The following is a 15,032-nucleotide window of genomic DNA, read 5'->3' on the forward strand; positions in this document are numbered from 1 at the left end:
TTATTTATTTATTTTACCAAATCCACAGCCCTGGTAAGTGAAGGAGACGGAGTCTGAGCAAATTTTGGGTACCTGGAGTCGGAAGTTTCATAAACTGATGATTTTTGTACCGACTCCATAGCCCAGGAAAAAACGTATAGTACGTTCCCAGCATAAGGGTTCTCATACATAATTTTTTTTTTTCCTTGCCACTTCAGGTTCAGCTTAGGATTATTGGCTCGCAGATGGGGCTCGTCAGCGCTCGTTTGTTATTCCTTTCTTGACACATCTGGTATTAGTTTTGCGCAGAAAAAGTGGGATCAGCGCATCACCAGGCCGCCCCTGAATGGCCTCAGCTCAGAGATGCGCTGAGCCCCCCCAGGAACTACGAACGCACCTTGAACCAAACAGAGGCTCTGCATATACACCAAAGAAACACTAACAAGTGGGAGCAGCTGACCAGAATTAAATCAAACACAGCAAAGAAATGAACAGCGCTACTTAAAAACAGATGAGTGCTTACCTGCAAAAAAGTGCACACCCCACTCATGGGATTCAAATACACAATGAGCACACACATGACCTGTCTACCACTTGGAGGATGTTAGTTTCACTAACAATTTGCAATTGTTAGGTACTTGTCCCTCCCACTGTCGTAGAAGTCTTTCCTCCATGGGAGGGGACCTAACACTAACTAAAACCTACCTGTGCATATGCATAGCCTGGGCGCGCTACCAGTAAAATTTTTACTGGTAGCGCGCCCAGGCTATGCATGTGCACAGGTAGGTTTTAGTTAGTGTTAGGTCCCCTCCCATGGAGGAAAGACTTCTACGACAGTGGGAGGGACAAGTACCTAACAATTGCAAATTGTTAGTGAAACTAACATCCTCCAAGTGGTAGACAGGTCATGTGTGTGCTCATTGTGTATTTGAATCCCATGAGTGGGGTGTGCACTTTTTTGCAGGTAAGCACTCATCTGTTTTTAAGTAGCGCTGTTCATTTCTTTGCTGTATCTGGTATTAGTTTATAAACATGTTTGCCATGTTGCGATCATTTCGCGTTTCCTTCGTCTGCTGGCCGCGAGCCGAGAAATGTGTTCTGTAGATTGTATCCTGACTGGCTGCGGCGAGTACCTCCCACTGACATATTCCCAGCCCTGTCCTTGTATTGCGTTGCTGCAGGTTTATGCTGATCTTGTGTGTTGGGCTGGGTGAGGTGTCACATGACCATGGCTCTGTCTTCAGGAAGAGCTGCAAAGGTTCCCTCAGATTGGAAAATACACACACACCACGCCCCCATTGCCCGGCACCTAGATTACCTTGTCGGCATTGCCTATTGACAGGTGCTGGCTATAGCCATAATTTTGCACTTGCCGGCTTCTCCGGCTCCCAAATTTCTTGTTAGGCGCTGGCATTGCTGCAGTTATCTTTGGAGCTATGCAGGGCCCGTTTTACCAGATGGCACCCAAATCTCCTAATTCTAGGACAATACTGTACATAGAAGCACTAATCTGTTACTGTACATTGGATTTACATGTGGTCACTGCTCAGCACTCTGCTAGCATGTAGTTTGAATGTTCTTCCCATGTTTAGATACTTCTCGGGTGCTTTGCTTTCTGCCTACAACAAAATAAATAAGTGGTAGAATAAATAGTTCCCACCAAACGGTCGTTATCGGCTTATTTTTGTCACACGTGTGCGTGCGTAGCCCTCCGGCCGCTGCCCCTCCTGCGTAGCCCTCCGGCCGCTGCCCCTCCTGCGTAGCCCTCCGGCCGCTGCCCCTCCTGCGTAGCCCTCCGGCCGCTGCCCCTCCTGCGTAGCCCTCCGGCCGCTGCCCCTCCTGCGTAGCCCTCCGGCCGCTGCCCCTCCTGCGTAGCCCTCCGGCCGCTGCCCCTCCTGCGTAGCCCTCCGGCCGCTGCCCCTCCTGCGTAGCCCTCCGGCCGCTGCCCCTCCTGCGTAGCCCTCCGGCCGCTGCCCCTCCTGCATGGCCTCCGGCCGCTGCCCCTCCTGCGTAGCCCTCCGGCCGCTGCCCCTCCTGCGTAGCCCTCCGGCCGCTGCCCCTCCTGCGTAGCCCTCCGGCCGCTGCCCTGCCTGCCATATAATGAAAGTCTAGTTTGTCTTGGAAAAAAAAAACATGTATTTAATTTAGTTGTCATAAGTAGGGATAAAGTTATTGTCGATTTTTAAATAGGGACGTAGCTAAAATGTAAAAACTGTTCTGGTCCATAAGGGGGGAAACAAGGTCTGGCTGCAAAGTGGTTAAACTCAGAAGCCACAGCGTTGGTGTGAATGGAGGTTTGTGTCGGTATGGAGAGATTTCCGCTAATCCCGCTGCATTCTCTTCCCCAGGAAGCGCCCGTCACACGTGAAGGTGAACTGCTGGTTTTGTAACCAGGATACGGTGGTGCCGTACGGCAATCGGAACTGCTGGGACTGCCCGAACTGCGAACAGTACAATGGATTTCAGGAGGTAAGGGCATCGGGGGCGTGTCCTCATTGTGCCGCCGCCCAGTGAGGGGTTCAGCAAATAAATAACTAGAGGAGGAATATACACACCTATACAGCTATTCAGAATTAAGCTATCCATGGAATATGTTGGCACTTTATATATTATGTCTGTGCAAAGGCCATCTGCATACCCCTTAAAGTGTTTTGAAACTCAATATTTCTTCTTTACTCTAAGGGCTGGAACCCACTAGAACGATTTTGTGAGCGTTTAGGGAGCGATTCAAAACGCTAGCGATTTCCCTAAACGCTCAGCTAATGTAAATGGATGGGCCAAATTCCACTGGAGCGGTTGCGATTAGCAAAATTGCAATCGCAAGACATGCAACATTTTTAGGGCTCGTCTCCACTAGTGCGGCGTTCGCCTCGCAGACGCACGCCGCACTGAGCCGGTGGGCGGGATCGCAGGCGAATCCCATGAGCCGTGCCATGCACGGCTATGGGATTCGCAGCCTCCGCCGCAAATTCTGCGGGGGGGTTCCGGGCGAATCGCTCCCGCAAGCGATTCCGCCGCGGCACCGTCATCCCTTATGGCAGAGTTTCCCCGTGCAAATCATGTGCGGGGTAACTCTGCAGAATCGCCAGCGAAACCGCCCTAGTGGAAACGGGCCCTTAGCGTTTCTGCAGTGTAAAGTATATAAACGCTGGCGTAATCGCTCTTCAAAACCTACACAGCGATTTTGCTGGCGTTTTGAAATTACTACACACTGTAAAAAAAAAATTAAAATTGAAAGGACCAATCACAGTTAAAAACGCTATTCGCTACACAACCGCTGGCAAACCCTTACACTTTTTAAAATCATCAGAAAACGCTCATGAAATGGCTTACAAAACGCCAGCGATTGCGATTAGCAATAGCGTTTTGAAGTGAGTTCCAGGCCTAAAGCAGTGTTCCCCAAGCCTGTCCTCAAGGCCCACCAACACTGCATGTTTTGTATAAATCCACAGAGGTAGTTAATCAGCTCTGCTGAGACGCTAATGACCTCACCTGTGCTTGTTTGTGGTTTTATGCTAAACATGCACTGGTGGTGGTACTTGAGAATATAGGGTTGGGGAACTCTGCAAATAGATTTACAGCATAAAATCTACTACCACAAAAAATTGTAGCAAAACAGTATTCAAACAGTTAAAACAGCACTTTGTTCTTCAGTGCAAATCTTCTGGCCTCATCCGAAGAGGTGATGGCATTCTCTTTTGTTTACATTCCTTTGTCAGATACATCTAGTAAATATTAGAAAATAACCAAAACTGAGCTGAGAAGCAGCTCTGAGAAGTGGTTCTGATGCTGAAACCAGGAAAATTACCATAAAAGTGGGGATCCTGAATAATGTACTGCATTCTGCTATATGTCACTACAGGGCCTCTTTACTGCATTCTGCTATATGTCAATACATGGCCTCTTTACTGCATTCTGCTATGTCACTACAGGGCCTCTTTACTGCATTCTGCTATGTCACTACAGGGCCTCTTTACTGCATTCTGCTATATGTCACTACAGGGCCTCTTTACTGCATTCTGCTATATGTCACTACAGGGCCTCTTTAGTGCATTCTGCTATATGTCACTACAGGACCTCTTTACTGCATTCTGCTATATGTCACTACAGGGCCTCTTTACTGCATTCTGCTATATGTCACTACAGGGCCTCTTTACTGCATTCTGCTATATGTCACTACAGGGCCTCTTTACTGCATTCTGCTATATGTCACTACAGGGCCTCTTTACTGCATTCTGCTATATGTCACTACAGGGCCTCTTTACTGCATTCTGCTATATGTCACTACAGGGCCTCTTTACTGCATTCTGCTGTATGTCACTACAGGACCTCTTTACTGCATTGTACTATATGTCACTACAGGACCTCTTTACTGAATTCTGCTATATCTCACTACAGGGCCTCTTTACTGCATTCTGCTATATGTCACTACATGGCCTCTTTACTGCATTCTACTATATGTCACTACAGGGCCTCTTTACTGCATTCTGCTATATATCACTACAGGGCCTCTTTACTGCATTCTGCTATATGTCACTACAGGGCCTATTTACTGCATTTTGCTATATGTCACTACAGGGCCTCTTTACTGCATTCCGCTATATGTCACTACAGGGCCTCTTTACTGCATTCCGCTATGTGTCACTACAGGGCCTCTTTACTGCATTCTGCTACATGTCACTACAGGGTCTCTTTACTGCATTCTGCTATATGTCACTACAGGGCCTCTTTACTGCATCCTGCTATATGTCACTACAGGGTCTCTTTACTGCATTCTGCTATATGTCACTACAGGGCCTCTTTACTGCATTCTGCTATATGCCACTACAGGGACTCTTTACTGCATTCTGCTACATGTCACTACAGGGCCTCTTTACTGCATTCCGCTATATGTCACTACAGGGCCTCTTTACTGCATTCCGCTATATGTCACTACAGGGCCTCTTTACTGCATTCTGCTATGTGTCACTACAGGGCCTCTTTACTGCATTCTGCTATATGTCACTACAGGGCCTCTTTACTGCATTCTGCTATATGTCACTACAGGGCCTCTTTACTGCATTCTGCTATATGTCACTACAGGGCCTCTTTACTGCATTCTGCTATGTGTCACTACAGGGCCTCTTTACTGCATTCTGCTATATGTCACTACAGGGCCTCTTTACTGCATTCTGCTATATGTCACTACAGGGCCTCTTTACTGCATTCTGCTATATGTCACTACAGGGCCTCTTTACTGCATTCTGCTATATGTCACTACAGGGCCTCTTTACTGCATTCTGCTATATGTCACTACAGGGCCTCTTTACTGCATTCTGCTATATGTCACTACAGGGCCTCTTTACTGCATTCTGCTATATGTCACTACAGGGCCTCTTTACTGCATTCTGCTATATGTCACTACAGGGCCTCTTTACTGCATTCTGCTATATGTCACTACAGGGCCTCTTTACTGCATTCTGCTATATGTCACTACAGGGCCTCTTTACTGCATTCTGTGGTGTCACCACGTCTTGCATTGCAGGCAGTTGTCCTGGAGGGGGCACTTTTCATCTCATATCCGTGACATTACAGATTATCTTGAAAAGGGGAGATATTGAAAGGTATTTGCTGACACGGGTCACCTGTGTGTTCAGAGACTTTGTTATATTGACTTCTCTGAAATCTGTCTGACTTCCTTTTTGTAATGACGTCGATGTTTTTGTCCTTCCTGTAGAATGGCGACTACAACAAACCAATCCCTGCTCAGCACAGCGAACACCTCAACCACTCGGCGTCCGGAGGCCGGACCGTGGCAGAGGTCACCCAGCCGCAGCAGTGGGTGAATGGCGGGATACTGCTCTGCAAGAAATGCTTCAACAACCAGAACACTAAGATTAAGCAGCTGGCATCCTTCATGCCCAGAGAGGAGGTGGGTACACACAAGGAAAGGGGGGCAATGCCCATTCTGCTTGGGGACAAAGATTTTAGAGTGACATGGAGACTGCCATATTTGTTCCCTTTTAATAAATACCAGTTGCCTGGCAGCCCTGCTGATCTGTTTGGCTGCAGTAGTGTCTAAAGCACACCAGAAACAAGCATGCAGCTAATCTTGTGAAATCTGACCATATTGTCAGCATCACCTGATCTGCTGCATGCTTGTTCAGGGGCTGTGGCTAAAAGTATTAGAGGCAGAGGATCAGCAGGGCTGCCAGGCAACTGGTATTGCTTAAAAGGAAATAAATATGGCAGCCTCCATATGAGGGCCGGTTCACAATTGAGCGGATGCAGAATGGAAACGGTAAGCGCATGCGAGAGGCGGATGAGTACCATCCGTTCTGTGTCCGCGGCATGGAGGGTGAATCGTATTTGTCGCTGGGAACTTGTGCAGGAGCAGGATTATTATTATTATTATTATTTAGTATTTATATAGCGCCGACATATTACGCAGCGCTGTACAGTGTATATATATATATATATATATATATATATATATATATATATATATATATATATATATATATATATATATATACATACATATATACATACATACATACATACATACATACATACATACATACATACATACATACATACATACATACATACATACATACATACATACATACATACATACATACATACATACATACATACATACATACATACATACATACATACATACATACATACATACATACATACATACATACATACATACATATCTTGTCACTAACTGTCCCTCAAAGGAGCTCACAATCTATCTAATCCCTACCATTGCCATATGTCTATATTATGTAGTGTAAGTACTGTAGTCTAGGGCCAATTTTAGGGGGAGTCAATTAACTTATCTGTATGTTTTTGGAATGTGGGAGGAAACCGGAGTGCCCAGAGGAAACCCACGCAGACACGGAGAGAACATACAAACTCTTTGCAGATAGTGCCTGGCTGGGATTCGAACCAGGGACCCAGCGCTGCAAGGCGAGAGAGCTAACCACTACGCCACCGTGCTGCCCAGGATCAGGATAAGCCATACCGGCTGTACCCTGTGCCCAAGTCTCCTGGTGGCGATTCCTCTCGTACGCCCTTAATCATAGCAATACCTATTCAGTAATACCAGTTGCCTGGCAGTCCTTTTGACCCTCTGTGCCTAATACTTTCAGCCATAGCCCCTGAACAAGCATGCAGCAGATCAGGTGTTTCTGACATCGTCAGATCTGACAAGACTAGCTGCATGCTTGTTTCAGGTGTGATTCAGACACCACTGCAGCCAAATAGATCAGCAGGGCTGCCAGGCAACTGGTATTGCTTAAAACGAAATCAATATGGCAGCCTTCATATACAGCTAACTTCAGTTGTCCTTTAAAGAGAGTCTGAAGCGAGAATAGATCTCGCTTCAGACCTCATATATAGCAGGGGCACGTGTGCCCCTGCTAAAACGCTGCTATAGCGCGGCTTACCGGGGGTCCCTGTCCCCCCCCCCAAATCCCCTCCGTAATGCGGGGGAGCGCTTCCTGGTTGGGGCAGGGCTAGCCGCCGCAGCCCTGCCCCACGGGCGTCTGTCAGCGCGTATCTCCGCCTCTCCCCCGCCCCTCTCAGTCTTCCTTCACTGAGAGGGGCGGGGGAGAGGCGGCGATGCGCGTCTGATAGACGCGACTGGAGGCAGGGCTGCAGCCGTTAGCCCTGCCTCTAGGAAGGGCTAATCTGCGACCAGATTTCCGACCAAGGTTTGCGGGGGGTGGGTTGGGGGGTCAGGGACCCTCGTTTAGCCGCGGGATAGCGGCGTTTTAGCAGGGGCACACGTGCCCCTGCTATATATGAGAGCTGAAGCGAGATTTAGTCTCGCTTCAGTGTCTCTTTAAAGGGAACCTAAACTGAAAGGGATATGGATTTTTCTTTTAAACAATACCAGTTGCCTGGCAGTCCTGATGATCTCTTTGGCTGCAGTAGTGTCTGAATCACACACCTGAAACAAGCATGCAACTAATCCAGTCTGACTTCAGTCAGAGCAGCTGATCTGCATGCTTGTTAAGGGGCTGTGGCTGAAAGTATTAGAGACACAGGATCAGCAGGGGAGTCAGGGAACTGGTATTATTTTAAAAGGAAAAATCCATATCCTTCTCAGTTTAGGTTCCCTTTAAAGCCTATTGTATAGAGAGCGGCAAACGGTACTTTGTCATTTGTGAAGTAGCCGGCTTCAGTTACGCATACATATGAATTGGCCGCTGGGAGACTTGGGCGCAGGATACAGCTGGTATGGCGTATCCTGCTGCTGCACATGTTCCCGGTGACGTTAATTACTATTCCCCCTCCAGGTCCACGTGGATGGTGGAGAATAACCTAACTCGGCATCCAGCAACTTCAGCTCCGTCTTCTGACGGCGCTGAAGTTACTGACTGCGCCACTATAGCTGTAATTCCTATTACGGTCTAAGGTGGCGCTGACTGCGGCCACATCTCCTGCGCTGTAATCACAGCGCTCGTCAGTTACGGCTCTTGCTATCTACACTGAATACTGTTAAAATGGTGATTGAATAAACTTGCAATCTTTTTAGCTGTTTTATGAACATGGTGATGTGAAATAAGCCGATAATTGTGCAGAAATGGCGTCCTATTCTGGCGGTCATCTGATTGGTATATTTTGGATGCATTGTTGATTGGCTTGGCCTGTGACTCCCAGCTTAGACCGCGGCCTATTGCAGCTACAGCCTGAACTGTTGTGTTGTGTGACGCAGATCTGCACGTTATTGTGAGGAAGTAACGGGTAGTTTCTCTTCTTGCTCGCAGGACCGATACGACGAGGAGATCGAGGTATATAAACATCACTTGGAACAGATGTATAAGTTATGTCGGCCGTGCCAGGCAGCTGTCGAATTCTACATCAAACATCAGAATCGGCAACTGAGAGCGATTATGCTGAACCACCAGCTGAACCGGAGGGAGGGCGAGAAGGGCTACGTACAGGTGAGCCAATCAGACGGCTTCTTACATGTGATGTCAGACCGGAGGGGGGGAGAAGTGCTACCTACAGGTGAGCCAATCACACGGCTTCTTACATGTGATGTCAGACCGGAAGGGAGGGGGAGAAGGGCTACGTACAGGTGAGCCAATCACACAGCTTCTTACATGTGATGTCAGACCGGAGGGGGGGAGAAGTGCTATGTACAGGTGAGCCAATCACACGGCTTCTTACATGTGATGTCAGACCGGAAGGGAGGGGGAGAAGTGCTACGTACAGGTGAGCCAATCACACAGCTTCTTACATGTGATGTCAGACCAGAGGGAGGGACTTTACCACGCTTTCTACATAAGCAACATTGACTTTCGGTGGGTACGTAGCTTAACCACTTAATAACATGCTGACTTACAAAAACGTCCTGCTAGAGCCTGTTAATGGCTCCAGGAGGTTTTTTATAAGTCAGACAGTGCTGCTGCCACTGTGCGCGTGCATGAGAGGGCATGCATGTGCGCACGTGCGCGCTCCCGCACGTGCATTCCTGTGCACATGAAAAAAAAATTACACCTTTATTTCCAAATACTATATTGTCACCATACTTTGTACTAGGGGCATCATTAAAATCTTGTGATAACCGGGACAAATAGGCAGATAAAATGTGTGGGTTTTATGTACAGTAGCAGTGTTTATATCAAAACCATAGGGGATGAAATTGGACAAATAGTGTATTTTCTCATATTTTCCTTCTATTTCCCTTTAACCACTTTACCACCGCAGGTGCGGATATCTACACCCCTTTTTCCACCCCTTCCCCACCGGGGGCGTAGATATCCGCCGCTGTCCGCGCTCGTGCACGCCGCTGCCCGCTCGGCAGGAGATCAATGAACGTGAAAAACCATTCCAGTTCGTTGATCTCGGCCCCCAGCAATGATCATTGTGAAAAAAAACAGTTTCCCAGCCTCCCTGAACTTCCTGCAAGAGTCCTTCCCACGGTTACAGGTGGCATAAACAAAAAAGTACTGTGGCTATCTTGTGGCCAAATAGTAAAACCCAAAAGCATATACAAATGCATTGTTTTACACTATAAATAAACTCATTACCTCCCACATTCCCCAATTATTTTTTTTTGTAATAAAAAACAAAAAAAATTACAATAAAAAAAAATACATAAATAGTTACCTTAGGGACTGAACTTTTTAAATATTTGTCAAGAGGGTATAACACTGTTACTTTATAAACGATGGGCTTGTAATTAGGGATGGACGCAAAACTGAAAAAAATGCACCTTTATTTCCAAATAAAATATTGGCGCCAAACTCTGTCATAGGGACATAATTTAAACGTTGTAATAACTGGGACAAATGGGCAAATAAATTTCATGGGTTTTAATTACAGTAGCATGCATTATTTAAAAACTATAATGGCCGAAATCTGAAAAATAATAATTTTTTTTCCCACATTTTTTTTCCTATTTTACCATTAAAACACGTTTAGAATAAAATAATTCTTGGCATAATGTCCCACCTAAAGAAAGCCTAATTGGTGGCGAAAAAAACAAGATATAGTTCATTTAATTGCGATAAGTAATAATAAAGTTATAGACAAATGAATGGAAGGAGCGCTGAAAGGTGAAAATTGCTCTGGTGCTCAGGGGGTAAAACCCCTCAGTGGTGAAGTGGTTAAAATGCATAGAAAATAAAGTAATTACTGAAAACAAATATCAACCCCAAAAAGCCCAATCGGTGGTGAAAAAAACAAGCTATAGATCATGTCATTGTGATTAGTAGTGATGAAGCTATTGGCAAATGAAAGGGATGAGCACTGAAAGGGGAAAATCGCTCTTGTCCGTTAGGGTAAAAACCGCCTTGGGGTGAAGTGTACCAGAGATGACATGTGACATGGTGAGATAGACTTATACATATACAGTGACAAGCATACAGACACTTAGGCTGTGCTCCTTTTCCTGTTTCCCTGCCTGAGGGCTGGTGCACACCGAGCGGCTTTTTGGGCGTTTTCAGATCCGCTTGCGGCTGCGGATCTGCTTGGTCAATGTATCTCAATGGGGTGGTGCACACCAGAGCGGCAGGCGTTTTGCAGAAACGAAAAATGCCTGGGTGAGGCATTTTTTGGATTTCGGATGCGTTTCTGCCTCAATGTTAAGTATAGGAAAAACGCAAACCGCTCTGAAAAACGGCACTTCAGAGCGGTTTTGCAGGCGTTTTTGTTACAGAAGCTGTTCAGTAACAGCTTTACTGTAACAATATATGAAATCTACTATACTGAAAACCGCAGCAGCAATCCGCAAAACGCTAGCAAAACGCCTCATAAAAATAAAAAAAAGCGTTTAAAAATCTGCTAGCATTTTGCGGATCTGCTAGCGGGTTTTGGTGTGCACCAGCCCTGAAAGAGTTTATAATTATCTATGGACTTGACAGTTTTTCTCCAGTTAGGACTCAGTTGGCTCAACAAATTACAGCTATTATGCTAGGTACACACCATACAATTTTGTCTTAGATGGTTCGATAAACAATTTTCGACATGTCCAATCTTATTTTCGATCATTTTTCTGATCGCTTTCTCATAGAAGTGAATGGAAATAAATATGGCAGCCTCCATGTCTCTCACCTCGGGCATTTATTTAAGTGATCTCCCCCCGTTCTCTGTCCTCCTAATCTGTTCCTCAGTATTAGCCCAACCTGGTGCTACCCTTCCGTTGTCTTTAGTGCCCAATGTTAAGGTTTTTTCTCTGGACATGCACCCCTGGATGATCATGCACCCCCTGGATGCTCATGCACCCCCTGGATGCTCATGCACCCCCTGGATGCTCATGCACCCCCTGGATGCTCATGCACCCCCTGGATGATCATGCACCCCCTGGATGATCATGCACCCCCTGGATTGGTACTGACAAGCTCTTGGTCAGTCATTTTGACTGTTGTTGTTGGACTTACTAGACTGGTGGTGTGCAATAAATTTTAATGTTTTTTCCATTGTGTTTTTCAGAGCTTTTCCGGCACTCGCGCTCCTCTGCCGTCCATCTGTCTGCGGTTTCTGGCGTTCTTCAGTTGTGTCTTCTTGCTGGCGGTGGCCTGGCTTGGTTCCAGGGACCTCTTCCCTCCATCCTGGACGGTCGTGTCCAATCTTCACACAGAGCCGAGGAATGCGTCAGAGAGCGACAGCGTGGAACCGCCCACTTTCTGGGAGGGGTTTCTCCACCTACTTCCTGAACGTACGCTGGAGAGCCTGAACGACGCCTGGCACTTTGGCCGGAATCACCAGATCGGATTGGCGGCTGCGGGGCTCTTAGCTTGTGTCTTCGCCATGATATTAGCCGGAAGCGTCAGGTCAGTAATGCCAAACACGTCAAATAGAGTCTGAACTATCTAATAAATACAATTCTGTCTCTCACAGTTTCTTGGCTGTTTAATTGCTTCAGGAAACAGCACTGTATTCGACCCAGTGGGTCAAGGAGCTCAGAAGAAGCTCTTTTTTTCATAGATTACTGAAGATTTTTTAACTCTTCCTTTACTGGAAAGGATCTGAGACCCTTTTCTTTGCTACTAATGTTCAACTCCTTAGCTGCACAAGTTTATTTTCGCTTCATGTTTGCTTTAACCATTTCAGCCCGCGGGGATTTTTCTGAGAAATTTTCACCTCCCATTCATTCGCTAATAACTTTATCACTACTTATCACAATTTATTGATCTATATCTCGTTTTTTCCGCCACCAATTAAGCTTTCCTTGGGTGGTACATTTTGCTAAGAATTATTTTTTTATAAATGCGTTTTAACAGGATTAATAAGAAAAAAATTGAAAAACATCATTATTTCTCAGTTTTCGGCCATTATAGCTTTAAAATAATACATGCTACCATAATTAAAACCTACTGTATGTATTTTATTTGCCCATTTGTCTCGGTTATGACACAATTTACATTTTGTCCCTATCACAATGTATGACGCCAATATTTTATTTAGAAATAAAGGTGCATTTTTTCCGTTTTGCGTCCATCACTAATTACAAGCTTATAATTTAAAAAATGTTTGTAGTATACCCCCTTCAAATGCATATATTTAAAAAGTTCAGACCCTTAGGTCAATTTATGTCAATTTTTTTTTTTCCATTACAAATTTTATTTGGGTAATATTTTGTTGTGGGAAATAAACAGTTAATTTTTACTGTTCTTATATGTGTAAATAGTAAAACTACATCCTACATATTTTTTACATTACAATTTGGCCACAAGATGGCCACCTTCAGTTTGTTTGTTTGTTTTTTTTCTCCTTGTGCTTCTCGCTAAGCGGAAACACAAGGATGATGCGGAAAAAGTTACGTGAAGAAAGACTAAAGCCTCTTGTAAGAGCGCTTCGGTTTTTCTGCTAGGGACACGGATCGGTGATCGGGAACCATGTTCCCGTTCACTGATCCCAAGGCTACTGGGAGACACCACGGGGGCGCGCCCGCGATCGAGCAGAAGCGCGGCACTGCAGCAGAGCAGCCGCCCGGACGTGAGCTTTACTTCCGGGCGGCAGAATAGTTAATGGCCATGTCCTAGTGACAGGATTGTACATTTTGAACAGAAGCTTGTATTGGTTGCTATAGAGATTTGACTGATTTTCATTTTGTTTGAAGGATGCGTCGAGTTGATGCCTTTTCCTCGTTTCTATGGACGCTGGTGACCGGCCTCTACCTAGCTGAAACCTACCTTCTCAGCGAATCGCCCAGCTGGCTGGACACGGCAAAGCTTGGCATGACCTCCTTATGCTGCCTGGTCGGTTTCGCCTCCGCAGTGGCCACACGGAAAGCCACGGGTCAACGTCGGGAGCGGCCACGAAGGTCAGAGCAAGAGCAGTGAATCCTGGGACACAGAACGCTCCTCCCACTGTCAGCTGTTCATTCGTACATCTGTCCGTTCCTCCTTTCCTCTCTCCCGTCCATCACTGTTCTGCCATTTCTACGCTCTTCAGTATTGTCCGGAGCCCGACTCCTCCTCTCTGCCATCTGGGCTATGTTGTGTTATTTTGTGAGTGCTGCTCTCTGCCTTTCCTGCTTTCTTATTGGCTGCCTGAATCACCTGCAGCCAATAAGACGGCCTGAAAAAGGGAGGAGTCGCCTTTCAAGAAGCATGAAGGGTTTTTATGGAATACGTTGTCTTTACTTTGTAGCTTTCTTCCTTGTGTATTTTGCTTTTACAACTCCTCTAGCTTCAAATCCAATTCATTTGAGGGAAGCGAGGGAGAGATTAGCGTTGCGTTTCCTGTAAATTTCAGGACCTGAGATACCCTTTTCTCTCTCTACATCCTCATTCTCCAGGTTCTGAACTTTACAGCTGACGATATGTTGAGAAAATAGCAGCGTGAGGTGGAATCTGCATTATTACTTGCCTCACTCTGATCTTTAAAGGTCGGCTATAGTGAAGAATTGTAAAATTTGAAATACATTTGTATGCGTATGTGTAAAAGAGTAAAATGCACTCCACATTCTTTTTTTTCCTAGGTCTCTGTCACTTAAAGAGAGTCTGAAGCGAGAATAAATCTCGCTTCAGACCTCATAGATAGCAGGAGCATGTGTGCTATCCCGCGGCTTAACGGGGGTCCCTTCACCCCCAAATCCCCTCCGTACATCGCAGAATCTCTTCCGCATTGGGGCAGGGCTAACCGCCGCAGCCCTGCCCCACGCGCGTCTATCAGACGCGTACCTCCGCCTCTCCCCCGCCCCTCTCAGTCTTCCTTCACTGAGAGGGGCGGGGAGAGGCGGTGATGCGCGTCTGATAGACGCGCTGAGAGGCAGGGCTGCAGCCGTTAGCCCTGCCTCCAGGAAGAGCAAAATTTACGTCCAATTTGGTCGTTGATTTTGCAGGGGGGGGGGGGGGGTTGGGGGTGACGGGACCCTCGTTTAGCCGCGGGATAGCGGCGGTTTAGCAGGGGCACACATGCCCCTGCTAACTATGAGCTCTGAAGCGAGAATTATTCTCGCTTCAGTGTCTCTTTAAAATCGGTAGTAATATTTTATTTTTATTTTTTTTTATTTTTTTTTTTACAAATCTGACCTCATAAGGGATTCTCAGGGTTTTCTTTATCTTCAAAAGCACTTTCTTGCTCAGTTCATCTGCAAA

At 46.2% G+C, this 15,032-nt stretch overlaps 1 protein-coding gene across 1 annotated transcript in view; it reads left to right on the forward strand.

Annotated features, from left to right (window-relative positions):
- Positions 1 to 15,032, forward strand: part of TMEM201 (transmembrane protein 201) — a 74,482-nt gene that overhangs the window by 11,212 nt on the left and 48,238 nt on the right. The window contains 5 exon segments of the mRNA XM_068238832.1: positions 2,328 to 2,448; positions 5,696 to 5,890; positions 8,748 to 8,924; positions 11,920 to 12,260; positions 13,550 to 13,753. Of these exon segments, the coding sequence (XP_068094933.1) occupies positions 2,328 to 2,448; positions 5,696 to 5,890; positions 8,748 to 8,924; positions 11,920 to 12,260; positions 13,550 to 13,753 (1,038 nt within the window).

The sequence above is a fragment of the Hyperolius riggenbachi genome, chromosome 6, assembly GCF_040937935.1.
Source record: "Hyperolius riggenbachi isolate aHypRig1 chromosome 6, aHypRig1.pri, whole genome shotgun sequence".
NCBI classification, from domain to species: Eukaryota; Metazoa; Chordata; class Amphibia; order Anura; family Hyperoliidae; genus Hyperolius; species Hyperolius riggenbachi.